This window comes from Plecotus auritus, assembly GCF_963455305.1.
Source record: "Plecotus auritus genome assembly, chromosome: 2".
Classification (NCBI taxonomy): Eukaryota; Metazoa; Chordata; class Mammalia; order Chiroptera; family Vespertilionidae; genus Plecotus; species Plecotus auritus.
In genome coordinates this window covers 168621653-168641226 of record NC_137771.1, presented here as the reverse complement: position 1 = coordinate 168641226, position 19574 = coordinate 168621653, and the positions used below count along the sequence as shown (strand labels likewise).

The following is a 19574-nucleotide window of genomic DNA, read 5'->3' as shown; positions in this document are numbered from 1 at the left end:
GGTTGACCGGCCGGCCCTATGGGCGATTGGGAGGCCAGCCCCGCCCCCTGGTTGAACTCCTGGTCAGTCGAATTTCCGCCTGAGGGGACAATTTGTATATTAGCCTTTTATTATATAGGATAAGAGAAAGCAAATGCTCTTGAATGAGATACATGCAAATTAAGTCTATAGAGATAAAATAAATAATGAATTCTGCTTCTCTTTTTTTACCTTTGGTTTCTTTATCATTATCTGAAGGAATTTTGAGTATAGTATATTTACTAGAGACTGACACATGTGATCTCCTTACATAGTAATTTAGGAAGCATTCAAAACTGGCTAGAAATGACTAAGGAGAAATTTTGTTGAGTAAAAGCAAATAATACAAAAATCCTAATTAAATAAATTTTTGTGGCCACATATTATAAAAATAATATTAATAATTGAGAAATATGTAAACATCTAAAGAAAATTAAAGTCATCCATAATCACACCATGAATGTGTTGAAAGTTTTGTTTTTAATCATTTGTTTTTCTATATAAGTAAATACACACACATCCTATCTAATACAAAGGGACTATGCTAATTGACCCTCACGCCATCACAAAGATGGCGTCCACAGCCAATAAGGAGGGAATATGCTAATTGCCCCGCCCTCAAAGATGGTGGCGCCCAGTCCCCTCAGCCCTGCTGGGGCGACAAGCGGGCCTGGCCACTCCGCGCGCCTGCCTCCGGAGTCCCCCAGTCCCCTCAGCCCCCCAGATGCCCAGAGCCAGCTCAAGTAGGTAACCAGGGCCGGCTGAGGCTTGCACTGCTGGCAGTGGCAGCAGCAGAGGTGTGATGGGGTCCCCTCCCGCCCCTGAGAGCTCCCGGACTGTGAGAGGGGGCAGGCCAGGCTGAGGGACCCCCCCCCCTCTCCAGTGCATGAATTTTCATGCACCAGGTCTCTAGTATATATATATTTTTAAACAATTTGGATCTCTTCTCTATCCTGATTTTATTTTCACTTGACTTAGATTGTTGGTGTCTTCCCATGTTACTGAATATTCTTAGAAAAAAAATTTTCTTATAGTACCCATCCATTGAATGAACCAGTATTTATTTATCCAACTCACTATTGTGAGCATATTTTTGTTTTAAACTTGTTACTGTTGTAATGCTATGGAGAATAATATATAACACATTTTTCCTTAAGAAAATTGTTAGAAATGTAATGAATTGGTTAACATTTTTTAAGGCTTTTGATATATATTTTTTTCTTTTTACTGATTTTAGAGAAAAGAAGGGGGAGAGAGAGACACACACGTTGACTGTTGTTCCATTTACTTATTCATTTGTTGGTTGTTTCTTGTATGTGCACTAACCAGAGACCTTGGCACACTGGGATGATGCTCCAAGCAACTGAGCTACCCAGCCAGGGCGATATGTATTTTAAATATTTCTCCAGAAGGTTGTATAGCAGCAGCACATGAAAATTTATTTCATCATTCTCTAACACTAGGAATTATGTTTAAAATTTTTTAACAATATTTATATGATTACTAATGAGTTTAAGCATTTTTTCATATACTTCTGAGTGGACATACGATTTATGAAAATTGTACGTATGGTATTTAATGTTTCCATCACAGATCCAAACGAGCAAAGATATTACTAAAACTAAAAAGGCAGAAGGAAGAAGAGGACAACAGATTACAACTGCAACTTGAAAGGCAGAGAGCCATGAGACTTTCCCGAGAAATACGGCTGAATATGCTTGAAATTGTTCATCCAGGTGGGTGGCAGTATCAATTTTATAAATGTAAGAATGTTTAGGATATCATTTAATAAGCCAGATTTCCTAGCTACCTGATGACTTCTTTTTTAAAATTTGTACCTTTTCTTTGTTGCTCCATTTTCAGATAACTCTTATTAAATCTCTTGACTTGAAAGAAAAGTTACTATTTTTCTGATTAAGGCCTCTTAGTTAATGATGAGCTATCTCTCCACTAATTTTTTTTATTCTTATTGTTCAGATAAATTAGTGAAATAGGTAAACATATTCTTAAAGATAGTTGTCAGTGAATTGAAGTAAGGAGTTAGAATATGACCATTCTACCACCAGAACTTTACTCATGCCTCAATACAAATTTTCTGACACCTTCTTGCCACCTTTGACACACTAGCCTGAAATTTTTTTAATTTAATTTTTCCCATCACTATTTATCCCCTCTATGCCCTCTTCCACTCCCCTCCCTCCTATCCCCCAAAAATCTACACACTGTCATCCATGTCCATGAGTTCTCTCTTTTTTTTTCTTTTTTGCTCAATCATTCCACCCTTCAACGACCACCACACTCCTCCACCAGAGCTATCTGCCTGCTCTCTATCTATGAGTCTGTTTCTGTTTTGCTTGGCAGTTCAGTTTATTCATTAAATTCTACACTTGAGTGAAATCATATGGTATTTATCCTTTCCTGACTGGCTTATTTCACTTAGCATAATGTTCTCCAGGTCCATCCATGCTGTTGCAAAGGGTAAAATTTTCTTCCTTTTTACTGCAGAGTAGTATTCCATTGTGTAAAATGTAACACAGTTTTTTTATCCCCTTCCCTGCTGATGGACACTCGGGCTGCTTCCAAATCTTGACTATCCTCTATAATAAAAGCCTAATATGCTAAGTGTTCGGTTGTCCGTTCAACCAATCAAAGCGTAACATGCTAATGATATTGCTAAGGCTGCTCAACCGCTCACTATGATGTGGGCAGACAGTCGACTGGTGGACCAGTTGCTATGACGTGCACTGACCACCAGGGGGCAGACACTCCAGCCTGTAGGTTAGCTTGCTGCTGGGGTCCGGCCGATCGAGACTGATGTGAGCCGGACATGCCCTGGAGCCCTCCCGCAGTCCCTCCCCGGCTGGCGAACCTCCCGCGACTCTCCCCAGCCCCGATCGTGCACAGTGGGGTCCCTCAGCCTGGCCTGTGCCCTCTCACAATCCGGGATCTCTCGGGGATGTCAGAGAGCTGGTTTTAGAATCATGATAAAATAATAGAATTGGGAAAATAAGTAAATAGTATTAAAAAAACAAAACTGCAGGATTTTTGTTACTATCATTGTCCTGGTTCCAGAATTTGAGAAAGCATAGAAATGAGTAGGTTGTAATCATGTCTGTCCTCCTTTTAGGTCAGGTGGAAAAACATAATCGGGAAATAGAAGAGAAATCAGCATTGATTATCCAGAAACATTGGAGAGGGTACAGGGAAAGGAAAAATTTTCACCAACAGAAGCCATCTCTCGTGGAGTATAAAGCAGCTGTCACACTTCAGAGAGCAGTGAGTCTGATGTAGTAAAAGGAGTACTAGATTAGAAGCCAAAAACATGGGTTCAAATGTGACTTTGCTATTTACCTGCTGTAAATCTTGGTCTAATCATTTAGCTCTCCTGAGCCTTAGTATTCTCTTCTATAAAATAAGAACCTTCTTACAACTTACCAACTAATTCAGTCCTTAGTACTTTCTTAGATCGTTAGACACATTTACCATAAAACAGTGTTTATTTGTTAAATTTTTTCTTTCTTACTTGAGTTATGAACTTCTCAAGGATAAGGACCTAAGTGTTAATTTATTGTTGTCAGCTCTCAGCACATGTCTGATGTTTAAAAGGATGTCTACCCTACCATTTTCATTGAGGTTTTATTTGAGTCAGATGACCTAATTTATGGGAAAGTGTTTTGTAAAACTCAAAGTTCTATGCAAGTGCAGTATATCATATTTGATGTTTTTAATGCACAGATAATCTATTAAATATAATTTGATCATTATAATTTTTGAGTTACAGAAAGGTGTTCTTAAATTATTTTCCTGTGGTTTATCTGGAACATAGTAATATATATATATATTACTTCCCAGAGAAAGGCTAGAACTGTTGTTTACTTCCTGTTTTTCCCTTACCTGGCAAAAGCAGAGTCATTGTTTATTAGGTAGCTAAAAATTGAGAAAGTCCTATGTAAAGTTGATTATATATATATATATATATATATATATATATATATATATATATATGCATGCCTTGGGAAAATACCGCACAAAAGTATTTATTTCATTTAATTACCAGTTTTCCTAATACCTGGTTAACTTTTATACTAGTATTAGTACTAGAGGCCCGTTGCACAAAATTCGTGCAAGGGGGACGTTGGGGGGGTCCCTCAGCCCGGCCTGCACCCTCTCCAATCCGGAATCCCTCTCATAATTTGGGACCACTGGCTCTTAACTGCTCTCCTGCCTGATTCCCCTAACTGCTCTCCCCTGACGACCTGATCCCCCTAACTGCTCTCCCCTGCCGGCCTGATCCCCCTAACTGCTCTCCCCTGCTGGCCTGATATCCCTAACTGCTCTCCCCTGCTGGCTTGATCGCCCCTAACTGCCTCTGCCTTGGCCCCGCCACTGTGGCTTTGTCTGGAAGGATGTCCGGAAGATGTCTGATCTAATTAGCATATTACCCTTTTTATTAGTATAGATTTCAGGTCCTATAGCATTTTACAATCCCTTATTGTTGAATGTTAGGTCAATTTGTTTTTTCACAGTGATAGGTTTTGAAAAATCTGCTGAATTCTCTGATTAACCTTTTACAAAGATTTTTTTTTTTTAAAACCATTAAAAAAATAATAGAGTAAGTGCTGGGGAAATTGGAAGAGGTCTCTGCCATCTCCTTCCTCAGGCTCTTAATCTTAGGCTGTATCTGCATTAAATAGTCCTGCACCACCACTGGATCACATCCACACCTGATAGCTCTGCTAAATAAGATCATTAAGGATTAACGCACAGATGTCAGTGCTGGAGACATTTTCTTTAGAGGAACCCTGGGTCCTTTCTAATACTTTTACCTCCTGGCAACCTCCTTGTTAAAACTCTTTCCTGTCAAAGAATCAACTGGGCCCTGACCGGTTTGGCTCAGTGGATAGAGCGTCAGCCTGAGGACTGAAGGGTCCTAGGTTCGATTCCAGTCAAGGGCATGTACCTTGGTTGCGGGCACATCCCCAGTGGGGAGTGTGCAGGAGGCAGCTGATCGATGTTTCTAACTCTCTATCCTTCTCCCTTCCTCTCTGTAAAAAAGTCAATAAAAAAATATATTTAAAAAAAAAAAAAAAAAGAATCAACTGGGTCTTTATTAAGTTGATTCGCTACCTTACCTGGAGATACGCCCAATACATTGTAAAAGGGTCCTCTACCCTAAAGTGAGATACCCCCAATTTGTCCACCATTCCTTTGACAGAAAAGCAGGGGTCATTATAGGAGAATATCTGAGGAAAATGAAGGCAGAGTTATTTGGTTTTTACACTTTCTTTTGGCATAAGAGATCTGCCTTATATCTTAACCACCCCAAAAGAGGAATATTGGTTCCACTGAAGTAAGATCAAAAGGGATTTTTTATGAAAAAAATCATTTTTATAGTCTTTGCAGGTCACTACTAAACATAACAGTTAAGCTCTGGCTGGTGTGGCTCAGTTGGTTGGAGTGTTGCCCCATACATCAAAAGGTGGCGGGTTTAATTCTGGGTAAGGGCACATACCCAGGTTGTGTGTTCAGTCCCTTTTTGGGTCTTGTGCAGGAGGCAATCAGTTGATGTTTCTCTCTCACAGCAATGTTTCTTTCTCTTTCTCTTCCTCTCTTTAAAAAAACAAAATAAAATAACAGTGAAGCCAAAGAAAAGCTAGTCAAATATAGAAAAGTAAAGAAGAGGATTACTTTCAAAGAGGGAAAGAAAGAAAAATGGAGGTATAGACAGGGAAGAAAAAGAAAAGTAGTAGAGAAAAATCAGAACAGGCAATGGTTAGTAAAAGATATACTTGCCACATCTTTGAAGCATCCATTTCTAAGACATACACTTAATTGGACTTGTATTGCTCAATATAGTAGCCACTAACCACATGTGGCTATTGAGTACTTACATGTAGTTAGTCTAAGTTGAAACGTGTTGTAAGTGTAAAATACCCACCAGATTTTGAAGACTTACTATGGAATAAAAAAGAGTAAAATATCTCATTAATAATTTTTATATTGATTTTATGTTGAAATGCTAATATTTTACATGTATGTGCAAAATGTTAACTTTACATGTTTCTTTTTACTTTTTTAATATATCTACTAGATAATTTAAAATTGCATGTGTAACTTGCATTATACAGGGTGAATCAAAAGTGGGTTTACAGTTCAAATGGAAAAATAATACAATAATTAATAAATAATAATACAAGAGTAAACTGTGTTTCGTGTACTCACAACTGTAAACCTACCTTTGCCCCACCCTGTATTTCTGTTGCCACTCTAGTTGACCTTGGTAAGAAAGAAAACAATCATTCATCAGTTTCACACGTAAATGTAGGGTTTATCATTTCATTGAATTCATCCCTCAGGAAACTGTTTATTAGTGTCCTTCACAGAGAAAGGCTAGAACTGTTGTTTACTTTCTGTTCCTCCCTTACCTGGCAAAAGCAGAGTCATTGTTTTGTAGGTAGCTAAAAATTGAGAAAGTCCTATGTAAAGTTGATCATTTCAAATTATACATCCTTACTTGCATAGATAAGTTGGAATTTTCTGTAGTGGTGTAGTGTTGGAATTCAATTTGGTTTTTTGATATTTTTTTTAATTGATTTTGAGAGAGAGGAAAGGAGAGAGAGAAAAAAAAACATCAATCTGAGAGAGAAACATTGATTGCCTCCCCTTCCCAAGCCCCAACCAGGATTAAACCCACCACCTTTTAGTGTATGGGATGATGCTCCAACCAACCGAGCTACACCGGCCAGGTTGGAATTCAGCTTGAAGTTAGCTACATTTTTCTTTTGATGCTGCAGAACTTTTTTTTTTTTTTTTTTGCCTTCTCGTCTCTTAGGAAGTTTAGAAGGAAGGGTGATGGTTGCTGTTCCTTGATTCTAGAACCAGAATGATGGCTAATTCTTGCTACTTGATTATAGCAGAAAAATACTATAGTGCCATTACAGATATCCATCACAGACCATCCACAAAAGCACTTAGTGAAACAAACCATTGGAAGTTGATAAAATAAATAAAAATTGGTGAGTAAATACAATTTCAGAAAGTCCTGAAATGACATAGAATGAGGAAAAGAGACAGAAAAGTCAAGGTGGGTCCGTAGCCGGTTTAGCTCAGTGGATAGAGCATCGGCCTGCACACTGAAAGGTCCCAGGTTCGATTTCCGTCAAGGGCACATGCCCAGGTTGTGGGCTCGATTTCCAGTAGGGGGTGTGCAGGAGGCAGCCGATCAGTGGTTTTCTCTCATCATTGATGTTTCTATCTCTCTCTCCATCTCCCTTCTTCTCCAAAATCAATAAAGAAAATAAAAAATAAAAAGGTAAGGTGGGCTTTTTCTTATCTAAGGGCAGATTTTCCTGTTTTGGAACATTTACTTTGAAGTTCCCAGCATAGCATCATAAGCCTAGGGTGGTACTGAAAGCCAGAGGTGGAGGAAATATAGGAGAAGCAAGGAAGAAAAAAAATCAAGAAAAGGGAAGAATAGAAGGAAAGGAGAGGATCTCTCAAAAGGAGGGTGCAAGTACAGTTTAAGGCTTGGTTTCTATACTAAAAACACAGGAGTATTAGGGAAATTATATATACTGAATGTGAAGACCGCCAGTCCTTTTCCTCATCTCAGCTCTCAGGGTGCTATCAGCCAGATTTATATCCTACACACAGTAGATTGAATGTGTTTCTTTGGGAAATCTGATTTGCCCAAGGGAAAATTCATAAGTATACACACAATGAGGTAACCCAATGAAACCACCCAGTTCAGTAGCCCTATATTGAAGTATATAGTAGATACACCCTACCCACCTACTGCTCAGAATTTCTAAACAACTCATAAATTATCAGCTGAAAGTATCACAGGACATCTGAAGAAAACTAAAGTTGAATAAAACTACTTGGTAAAAATAGAGATATTACAGGGTAAGAAAACTTTTTAAAAATCTATTATTTCCTCAGACAGTAAAATAAAATAATACATGAAACAAAACCAGGATACTTATAAGGAGAAAAAATAGATTAAAATTTAATAGGAAAAGAAAAGACATAATAAAAGTGCTAGGAAAACAGGTTTGGGAAATCTAGAAAGCAGGGCAAAAAGAAAAGATAACCAGTTCAGGAAGTCAAACACCACAACATTTGAATCAAACAACAAGCAAAAAAACCTGAGGAGTGGAAATCAAATAATTTAAGATTTCCTAGAACTAAATGTCATGAGTTTTAGATTAAGAGCTCTGACTCGTGTAATATAATGACAGAAACACCTACATTTATTTCACATTACTGTGAAATACACTGGGAACAAAACTACTTCTCAACAGCATCATTAGAAGCAAAAAGGTATTGGAGAAAGACTGTGACATGCCTAAGCAAAAATTATTTCCAACTAGAATTCTATACCCATCTAAACCATCTGTTGAAGGTAAACATAGACTAAAGACATTTTTATGCATCACAAAGTCTCTAAAAGTAATAACCCAAGAAAGAAAACAACATAGAATCCAGCAAACACAAAGGAAAGATGAAAAGAGTCCCCAGGATAATAGTGAATGAGAGCTCAGGATGATAGCTATGCATCAGTCACAGAGAACAATCAATCCAAATTGGAGCATGTGAGAACACTCCAGAAAACGTGTATCCAACAAAATGAATTTGATAAAATGCCTGATGTGTTTTAATGTATTGAAAATTAGGGCAGAATTTCTGATATATAATCAGTGATAAGTACATAGAAAACTAAGCACAAGAAAACAAAATTATTAATTCTAATGAAAATAAAAGATATACAAGGAAGGAAAAGTAACCATATGGTTCAAAAATTATGTAGTAACTAGAAGCCCAGCGTGCAAAATCGTGTGGCCCTGCCCATCCGCGCAGCCTTGTCGTGCTCGCAGCCCCGCCCACCTGTGCACGCTGCAGCTAGCAGCCCCATACACCCGCACCGGTCTTTGGTCCGTATGGCGTTAGAGCCACAGGCCTTTTGTAATAAAGATAATGATGTAAACATGAACATTGACTTAACTGAAATTATGATATATTTTTTTCATTTTATTTATCATTTACACAATAGACTATCGCTATAATTTTATTTTTCAATTGCAGTTTACATTCTATTATTTTTTATTAGTTTCAGGTATACAGCATTTAGGCAGTCATATGCTTTACAAAGTGATCCCCCAATATTTCTAATACCAACCAGGCATCATACATAGTTATTACAAGATCTTCCCTATGCTGTACTTTACATCACCGTAACTATTTTGTAATTAATACTTGGTGTTTGGTGATATGGAAAGTATGTGGGACTACAAGCAGTGAAAGAGCTAAATCACTACCTTCCATGCAAGAAAGTAAATGGATAATACCTATATCTGAAAAATCACAGAGAAGTAGATGGAGATAAGAAAAACGTAGAAGAGTTAAAGTTGTCTTTGTGGGGCAGGAACATGGTAAACCAGCAGAGAAAGAGGTTTTTTTTGTTAATAACTCTTGTAAAAATGACACTTTAAAAAATAGGATTACATAAACTTTTTCTGGGTAACATCAAACAGTAAAATATTTTAGGCTTTGCAGGCCATGAAGTCTGTTGCAACTATTCAGTTCTATAATTGGAAGCTAAAGACAATACATAAACGAGTGTGACTGCGTTTCAGTAAAACTTTATAGACACTGAATTGTGAATTTCATGTCACAAAATATTTTTTTTAAACTTTGTAACTAGATAAAAGGTTAAAAAAAACCTACTCTTAACTCGAAAACTATTCAAAAATAGGCAGCAAGCTAGACTTGGCCTGTGGGCCATAATTTGCCAGCCTTTGCCTTAAACCAGCGATTTTCAACCAGTGTGCCATCACACACTGCTGTGCTGCAGGAATTTTAAAACATGCAGTATCTGACTATTTAGACAGGGGCACTGACCTCTTTTCCCTTAGATCGTCAAATAAAAAAATGACAACAGCCAGCACAATAGCTATCTGGTGTAAATGGATGAAAATTATACCTATTTTTTTGTCAGATCGGCAAAATATTTATTTTTTTGGTGTGCCACAGAATTTTAGCAATTTGTTTATGTGTGTCATGAGATGAAAATCATTGCCTTACCAGGGGTCCTCAAACTTTTTAAACAGGGGTCCAGTTCACTGTCCCTCAGACCATTGGAGGCCCGGACTATAGTTTAAAAAAAAAAACTATGGCCGAAACCGGTTTGGCTCAGTGGATAGAGCATCGGCCTGCGGACTCAAGGGTCCCAGGTTCGATTCCGGTCAAGGGCATGTACCTGGGTTGCGGGCACATCCCCAGTAGGGGGCGTGCAGGAGGCAGCTGATCGATGTCTCTCTCTCATCGATGTTTCTAACTCTCTATCCCTCTCTCTTCCTCTCTGTAAAAAAATCAATAAAATATATTAAAAAAAAAAAAAAAAAAACTATGAACAAATTCCTATGCGCACTGCGGGCCCTGGACGAGTCGCTGCTAAGCAGGACAGGCAGCGACACCCGGCGGGCCAGATAAATGTCCTCAGCGGGCCGCATGTGGCCCGCAGGCCATAGTTTGAAGACCCCTGCGGCTTAAACAATGTGAACTTCAATGGAAAAAAAAGAAAACTGCAAAGAAGGGAGACGAGTGAAAAAAAATTGGGCAGAATAATTTCGAATTTGTCTCCAAATCTTGCATTTTAACAAGATTTTCTGTTTTACCAGAATTCCATTCTAAAGTAAATGAGGAAGAACATTAATTTACAAGGCTTTTACTTATAGATTGTCTCTTTGATCTTTGCAATCCTGTAGGCTAAGTAGAATTAGGGTCACTGTTTCTGTCCTATAGAGATAAGGCACTAGAATGGAAACTAGAACTCAGTGCTTATTTCCTGTTTTTCCTCTTTATTGCTTATGCACAAATAATACATGAATATATCCTTGTAAAATATTAAAATACTACAGAATAATGTAATTAAAAAGTAATTATTGCCCTAGCCAGTTTGGCTCAGTGGATAGAGCGTCGGCCTGCAGACTGAAGGGTCCCGGGTTCGATTCCGGTCAAGGGCATGTACCTTGGTTGCAGGCACATCCCCAGTGGGGAGTGTGCAGGAGGCAGCTGATTGATGCTTCTCTCTCGTCGATGTTTCTATCTCTCTATCCCTCTCCCTTCCTCTCTGTAAAAAATCAATAAAATATATATATTTTTAAAAAGTAATTATTTTCTCCCGTGCCTGTCACAGCCCCATCCCTCTCCTCATACACACTCAGAGTTAACAGCTATTGCAGGATTGTTGCTTACATATTTTGTTGTAGGAAGAAATTAGTTCTATTAGGGAAGAAAAATCATAAATCTTTTTTTTTTTTCCAGACTCTTAAATTCCTAGCAAAGTGCCGTATGAAAAAGAAACTATTTGCTCCTTGGCAAGGACTCAGAGAACTCACTGATGCACAGAGAGTTGAACTGAAGCAGCGTGTTGATGACTATGTTAGAAGACATCCAGTATGTAGCCTTCTATGCTATATCAGTGTTTCATTATTTTAGTACATGATATTTGCCAACAAAGCGGTGTCTCAGACGGATATGTACATATATTGATGGTATAAGGCAAAGCAGTTACTTTACCATATAGTTAATTTGGAGTCTTCTGTATAATTTTATGGACCAGAGATGTATAGTCAGTAGTGCAGGAGGAGACTTTGCTTCCAGTCAGTTATTTTCCATACTGCATTAGCAAGACTGTCTCCACATTCACACCAACATTTGTTATTTTTACATCCTAATGGGTGAAGTGGTATTGTAATTTGGATTTGCATTTCCCTAATGATTAGTGATTTTAAGCATCTTTTCATGTTTTTATTGGCCATTTTTTTATCTTTTTGGAGAAATGTCTATTTATGTTCTTTGTCTATGTTATAATTAGGTTGTTTTGTTGTTGAGTTTTAGGAGTTCTATATTTTGGATATTAATCCCTTATCAGAAATGATTTGCAAATACTTTCTCCCATTCATTGGTCTTCCTTTTTAATCTATTGATAGTATAAAACTTTGCACAAAAGTTTTAATTTTGGTGAAGACTAGTTTGTCTATTTTTTCTTTTGTAGTCTGTGCCTTCAGTTTCATATCTAAGAAATCATTGCAAAATCCAATTTCATGAAGTTTTCCCTCCATTTTTTCCTAAGACTTTAATAGTTTTAGTTCTCACGTTTAGATCTTTAATGTCCTTTTTTTTTTTTTAATGTACTATGTGTGATTCTGATGCATACACCTGTTTAAAAAATAAGCCCTAGCTTGTTCGGCTCAGTGGATAGAGCATTGCCCTAGGGACTGAAGGGTCCCAGGTTCAATTCTGGGCAAGGGCACATGCCTTGATTTTGGGCTTGATCCCCAGTGGGGGATATGCGGGAGGCAGCTGATCATTGATTCTCTCTCATCATTGATGTTTCTATCTCTCCCTTTCCCTTCCTCCCTGAAATCAATAAAATTATTTTTTTTGATGTTCTGCTTTAGCCACATTGTAGTGCACCTGTTTAAAATTCCACAGATGGTCCTAACCGGTTTGGCTCGGTTGATAGAGCATCGGCCTGCGGACTGAGGGGTCCCGGGTTCGATTTCACTCAAGGGCGTGTACCTTGGATGCGGGCACATCCCCAGTGGGGGGTGTGCAGGGGGCGGCTGATCGATGTGTCTCTCTCATCGATGTTTCTGACTCTCTATCCCTCTTCCTCTCCCTTCCGCTCTGTAAAAAAAATCAAAAAATATATTAAAAAAAAAATAAAATTCCATGGATGAAAAGTGAGATGTTAACTGGAACAGAGCTCTATCCAAGATCCAGGAATTGGAATTTTTGTGGTGTTGGAAGCTTTATCAGCTTTAAAGTTAAATTTCATTCTTCTCCAAATTAATTAGTTAAGTTCCCTTTAAAGTAGCTGACTAGCCGAAACCGGTTTGGCTCAGTGGATAGAGCGTCAGCCTGCGGACTGAAAGGTCCCAGGTTCGATTCCGGTCAAGGGCATGTACCTGGGTTGCGGGCACATCCCCAGTAGGGGGTATGCAGGAGGCAGCTGATCGATGTTTCTCTCCCATCGATGTTTCTAACTCTCTATCCCTCTTCCTTCCTCTCTGTAAAAATATCAATAAAATATATTAAAAAAATTAAAAAATAAAAAATAAATAAAGTAGCTGACTAGCCAAAAGAACATGATCCTTTAGCTGATTTTGTCCCTTGTTCTATGAAATCAGAAGCAGTTATAACATGGCTTAGATAAGTTTGGGAATTGTAATATAACTAAGATAGTCTTATCAGGTGGGTCTAGAACGGAAGGGTTGGCCTTGTTACTTCTCTTCCAGGCCATGTCTTCACCAAACCATTTATAATTTTCACTATAATTTCTGGGTCTTCTCTATTCTCCCAGAATGCCACACTCTGTGAGGAAGTGAGGCGTAGGAGCATACCAAAAAGAAACTTCCCCACCTGTATTTTCATCTAAAGCTGCTTTTAAGAGTCTATTTAAATGCTTCCCCAGCTGTAGGCAGCTGTCTAGGTTGCCTTATACCTAGGCAAGTGTTACACTGCTGGAAGAACAGCAGCCCATAGCTGGTTGGCATTCTGGGCCTGGTTCATGCCAACTCGGTTGTTAACTATACCAGGATGCCAGCATATGTGAAAAAAAAAAATGCTTGTACAAGAGTAGAAGGTAGACATCAGTCATAACAATCTATAATAATAAAAGCGTAATATGCTCGAAGCCGGGGCCAAAGGGAAGCCTGTGTCCCGGGTGCCAGAAGGAAGCCGGTGCCAGCAGCCGGGGGAAGGAAGGCCTACTTTTGCACGAATTTCGTGTATTGGGCCTCTAGTCAATTGATAAGATGAGAGACAATTAAGCATTTTGGAACCTCTGCTAAGTGGTTGAGTAAAACATACTTTGGTATATATGTCCTTCCTGTGACAATTTTTTATGTCCTCTGTTTCAAGAGCTCTCAGATGTCAGATGTGGCCAGCAGAGAGCTCCATTCCCAAGCACAAGAACGACTACAACACTACTTCATGGGCAGAGCCCTAGAAGATAGAGCCGAACAGCACAGAGAGGCTCTGAAGGCGCAGATCAGTACCAACATCGAGCAGTTAATGAGTATGTGCTCATTCCATTTTTATTTTCTAAAAGGAACCTTTACAAGATTTTGTGACATTCAAGATCTTCAGAAGGAAAACACCATTTAGTGGTCTTTTAGTCCATCTCCTATCCTTAGAAATTTCTACTTCTAGGTCATACCAACACCCAATGTTTCCAAATGATGCAGATCCCATAACCTCCCTCTTGACTACTTCCTCCAGCCTTTCTATCATTCATGTGCATCAACTCAGACAAAGTTATTCATTTTAAAGATACTAAGACCAGCTGAAGCTGGTTTGACTCAGTAGATAAAGCATCGGCCTGTGGACTGAAGGGTCCCAGGTTTGATTGCGGCCAGGGCACGTGTCCAGGTTGCAGGCTTGATCCTTGATCCCCAGGAAGGGCGGGGGGGGGGGGCTGAACGGAGGCAGCCAATTAATGAATCTCTCTCATCGATGTTTCTCTCCCTCTCCCTTCTTTGAAATCAATTTAAAAAAAAAAAGATACCAAAGACCTACTAGCCAGATTCTATTACGTAGTCTCAAAAGCTCTTGATCATATTTTAGAAGTAGATGACACCAGTGGTTACAGTGCCATTTTATAATTTTTAATGAAAGGCTTTCACAAAGTTGAATTCATCTAGTCATCACTGGTGCATTTAATGAGATATCCCATCCATGAAGCCATAGTGTTTCAGTCAGCCTCTAAAACACTTGAAGTATATGTGGAGCAGAGGGGCTGGGGTCCTCTATTTAATGACATTACTTGAAAATGTTGTATTTTTGAATGGATAGAGGGCTATAACAGGCTCTCATCTGTAGGATAGAGTTCTGCTATTATTTTAAATATTCCTGCTTATAAATAAATCTGCATCTTATTTTATTCTTTTAAACATAGAATGGAGTGGGTGCAGTTCCTGCCAGCCACAGTTACAACTTGTGAATAGTTACATGCCATCTAGACCTAGCAATGATGATAGATTCAGAGTTGGAACCCTGTCCCTGCCTGCTATTGCAGAAGTCTGACTCTGTATTTTCCAAATTCCTACTTGTTTGTACAGAACTCTTCCACTTACCTGTTTATTTTCTGTTTACTACAGAGGCACCAAGTCTGAAGGAGGCAGAAGGGAAAGAACCTGAGCTCTTCCTAAGTAGATCCAGACCTGTAGCGGCCAAGGCCAAGCAGGCCCACCTCACCACTCTGAAGCATATACAAGCGCCCTGGTGGAAAAAGCTCGGGGAAGAAGCAGAAGATGAGATTGATGTCCCAAAGGATGAGCTTAGTATAGAATTAGGAACTTTATTCATTGGTGGAACCAAACCCCCTTAAGGAGTTACCCTGAGAAATGATATAAATTCTACATTTTAGGAGATTATATTGGTCTGCCTCTGGCATGCTTTGACAAAACTTATGGTTTTTCAGAGGTTCTAAGTAAAGAGTTACCTTCTACCTCTATCTCAATTCTGTTTGTTTGTTGTTTTTTTTCCACTCCTCCACCCTGGCCACACACACAAATTGGTGTGGCTTTTATTGTGGAATTAAACTCAGCATGTCATTCTACTGCTTTTATAAAATGTGATATTTCTCTTTTTGTTTCTGCTGTTTTCCAACTAAAGGTGTTTTCAAAATAAATGTCTTCAACAGTTCTGAAAAACTTGTCAGGATTACTTCAACTTTTCACATTTATTACTAAAATTCCTATTCTATTAATATAGGAAGTGTACTCTTGGCCTTTATTGAGGTAAGGGAAAGGCCAACTGATAGACATTTAATTATTTTCTACAAAATATTGTTTGAACACAATTTCTATCTTGTTATTTCTAGAAGGAACTACATTTAAAAAATCCTAGGATTCAGTGCAAGAAAAAATGTCTCCATATAAACACTTCATTCTTTCTATAAGAAATATAAAGCCCTTGCCGAAACCGGTTTGGCTCAGTGGATAGAGCGTCGGCTTGTGGACTGAAGGGTCCCGGGTTCGATTCCGGTCAAGGGCATGTACCTTGGTTGCGGGCACATCCCCAGTGGGAGGTGTGTAGGAAGCAGCTGATCGATGTTTCTCTCTCATCGATGTTTCTAGCTCTCTATCCCTCTCCCTTCCTCTCTGTAAAATATCAATAAAATATATTTTAAAAAAAAAAAAGAAATATAAAGCCCACCATTTCCTTATTTGTCTCATCTCCTAGGAAGCTCAGAGCTAAATAAAATGCTTAGTTTCTGTTATGTTCCTAGGTACCTATATGATTATTTTGTTCCAACCTAATAATTTCTGATAATCCATATTTATCTTTGTGTTTTAATAGCAGAAGCCACCACTATTTATGTTTGTTAACAATATGGAATTTAAGTTAAAATCAATTAGCAAATCATGGACTCCATATAAGGAACATGGAGAGTGTGTTTTGTATAAATGAGTGGTAATACCAGTATTTCTGGATGGGCAGACCAAATAGGATAATGTCCATTCCCAAAGTTGAGTTTAGTAAAATTCTAGTCAAAATCCTAAAATAATTTTTATTAATAATTGGAAAATAAATGTATAAAAATTCATCTGTGAATAAGCAAATGGTTTCACTTAGAATGTAGAAAGCTACATGAGAATGTTGTTCCTACCTTAAAAGAAATGCCAGGTAATCTACAAAAATAACTTTCTTTTAGCCTATCAGTTAGTAAAGCCTCAAGAAAACTAAGTAAATTGAGATAGGGCTCAGTATCTGTAAAATGAACTATTTCATAGTAGAGCATTGGAGACAAAGGTGACAGAATAAGAAATTACAGTAACTAAAATTCTAGCAAATTCTTAAAGGCCAAGTATGGGGTAGCACAGTGGTTGGCAAACTCATTAGTCAACAGAGCCAAATATCAACAGTACAACGATTGGAATTTCTTTTGAGAGCCAAATTTTTTAAACTTCTAACACCACTTCTTCAAAATAGACTTGCCCAGGCTGTGGTATTTGTGGAAGAGCCACACTCAAGGGGCCAAAGAGCCGCATGTGGCTTGTGAGCCACAGTTTGCTGACCACGGGGGTAGCATGTCATTTAGAATATCAGGAGTTTCAGACAGAAGGGGAATTTGGACCTCTACTAAATACAAAAAAACTTTGGGAGCAGGTAGGAGGCCTGAAGAGATGCCCTTAGTGGTGCAGGCAAACATGAAGTAACTAGTGGCCTAGTGCACGAAATTCGTGCACATTAAAAGGGGATTAATTAGAGGAAATAATTTAATATTGCTATTTGCCCTTTCTCTATAATAGAAGTGTCAGAGATGAAAGAAAATTAGTAAAATGTATATGAAAACCTTCCTCCTATCAGAGTCTGGGCCGCACCACGGGACCCAGAGTCAAGTCCCCGCCCACCCACATGCCCCTCAAAATCGCGTGAGATCCATACCCGACCACCCACCCCCCCGTTGGACTAGATCCAGATCCGGCCAGTCCCATCCTTGTTAAGCCCCGCTGGGCAGGGGACGTAGCCTCAGGTCCCCTGGCCCGGCACCAGGACAGGGGATGTGGCCTGAGCTCCCCCATCAAGCCTGCCAGGCGGGGTGGGGGGTGAAGCCTCAGGTCCCCTGTCAAGGCCCACCAGCAGGGGGGTGCAGCCTCAGTCCCCCGTCAAGCCCCGCTGGGTGGAGAGCACAGCCTGAGGTCCCCTGTCAAGCCCCACCAGGCAGGAGGGCACAGCCTCAGGTCCCCTGGCCCGGTGCTGGAGCGGGGTGTGTGGCCTGAGGTCCCCCAGCCTGGCGCCAAGGCAGGAGGCGCACCCTGAGGTCCCCTGTCAAGTCCTGCCAGGCAGGGGGTGCAGTCTGAGGTCCCCTGGCCTGGCGCTGGGGCTGGGGGAGCAGCCTGAGGTCCCCGTCAAGCCCGACCAGGTGGGGGGCATGGCCTGAGGTCCCCCAGCCTGGTGCCAAGGTGGGAGGCGTGGCCTGAGGTCCCCTGTCAAGTCCTGCTAGGTGGGGGCTGTGGTCTGAGGTCCCCCAGCCTGGTGCTGGGGCCAGGGGAGCAGCCTGAGGTCCCTTAGCTCAGCACAAGGACAGAAAGTGTACCTTGAGGTCCCCTGTGAAGCCCTGCTGAGTTGGGGACACAGCCTGAGGTCATAGCCTCAGGTCCCTGCTGGTTGCTTGTTAAGGCTCCTTATGGGAACTTGGCCTCGGCTGTGGGTGCAGCCATCTTTGTGATGGAGTGATGGTTAATTAGCATATTCCCTCTTTATTAGATAGGATAGGCTGCTACTTCCTGGTTGATTGACATGCCCAAAGCATCACCCACTTTCCCAAACCCTTGCCTTAAAGCTGCAATTGCAGGGGCAGCAAGCCCTCTAACCTCCAAGGCTCAGACAAAATTCCATTGCACGTAGGGAAGGACTAGAAATAAAATCTGTCTCTGGGGGCGGGATAGGAAACACTAGACCCAGACACAAGTAGAAATCCAGGGATAGAAACAAAACCCTCCTGGGAGGGGCAGGAAATCATCTTGGACTCAGAAATCCTACACCAATAGAAACCAGAGGTCTGCTAATACTGGGGAGGAAACTTTCCTACTAAAGACCAGCCACAGCAATTTGCCATGGGGTAGAATGGTAGGAACCCTGAGGAATCCCCACCCCAACCCCAGGAAGAAGAGACCCGGCCTAAAATTTAGGCTGGATCAGGACAACAGACCACCCATGTCTCAAAGATTAGCCTAGCACCAAGTAATAAGCAATAGTTTACTGCGAGGATAGGGAAAAGGTACATGGAGAGAGATCCCCTCTTTGGCAAAAACATACAAGGATGACTAAAAGTAGAGGGTGGAGCAGAAACACTGAGAACAGCTTTCAAGACCCTACTCTAAGCACAAGGTAACAGCAGCTAAAAAATAAAACAACTTGAAGCTGGTGCATTGAAGTTAAAACCAAACCCAGCTAAACTGACTAGTTTAACTCAAACGCCCCCTGCAATACTGAAATACAATCTTTACTTTTAATTTTGACAATGCTGTCATACTTTCTGACTGATAATGGTATTATGTTTACTACTAGAGGCCCGGTGCATGAAATTCGTTGCCGGAGGAGGGGGTTGTCTCTCAACCCAGCCTGCACCCTCTCCAATCTGGGACCTTTCAAGGGATGTCCGACTGCCCGTTTAGGCCCGATCCTACAGCAGGATCGGGCCTAAACGGGCAGTCGGACATCCCTTTCACAATCCAGGACTGCTGGCTCCCAACTGCTCGCCTGCATGCCTTCCTGATTGCCCCTAACCGCTTCTGCCTGCCAGCCTGATCACCCCCTAACCACTCCCCTGCCAGCCTGATTGATACCTAACTGCTCCCCTGCCAGCCTGATTGCCCCTAACTGCCCTCCCCTGCAGGCCTGGTCACCCCTAACTGCCCTCCCCTGCAGGCCTGGTTCCCCCCAACTGCTCTCCCCTACAGGCCTGGGTCCCCCAACTGCCCTTCCCTGCAGGCCCGGTCACCCCCAACTTCTTTCCTATGCTGGCCTGCTCAGCCCTA

At 40.5% G+C, this 19574-nt stretch overlaps 1 protein-coding gene across 4 annotated transcripts in view; it reads left to right on the top strand.

The window, feature by feature from the left end:
* Positions 1–16216, top strand: part of IQCB1 (IQ motif containing B1) — a 60332-nt gene extending 44116 nt beyond the window's left edge. The window contains exons 10-14 of one of the 4 annotated variants that reach the window (XM_080655482.1): positions 1612–1754; positions 3146–3294; positions 11344–11475; positions 13948–14104; positions 15186–16216. In XM_080655482.1, coding sequence (XP_080511608.1) covers positions 1612–1754; positions 3146–3294; positions 11344–11475; positions 13948–14104; positions 15186–15415 — 811 coding nt within the window. In that variant the 3' untranslated portion in view covers positions 15416–16216. The remainder of the gene's footprint in view (positions 1–1611; positions 1755–3145; positions 3295–11343; positions 11476–13947; positions 14105–15185) is intronic. The other 3 variants (XM_080655485.1, XM_080655483.1, XM_080655484.1) reach the window with 3 other exon arrangements.
* The last annotated feature ends 3358 nt before the right edge of the window (positions 16217–19574 follow it).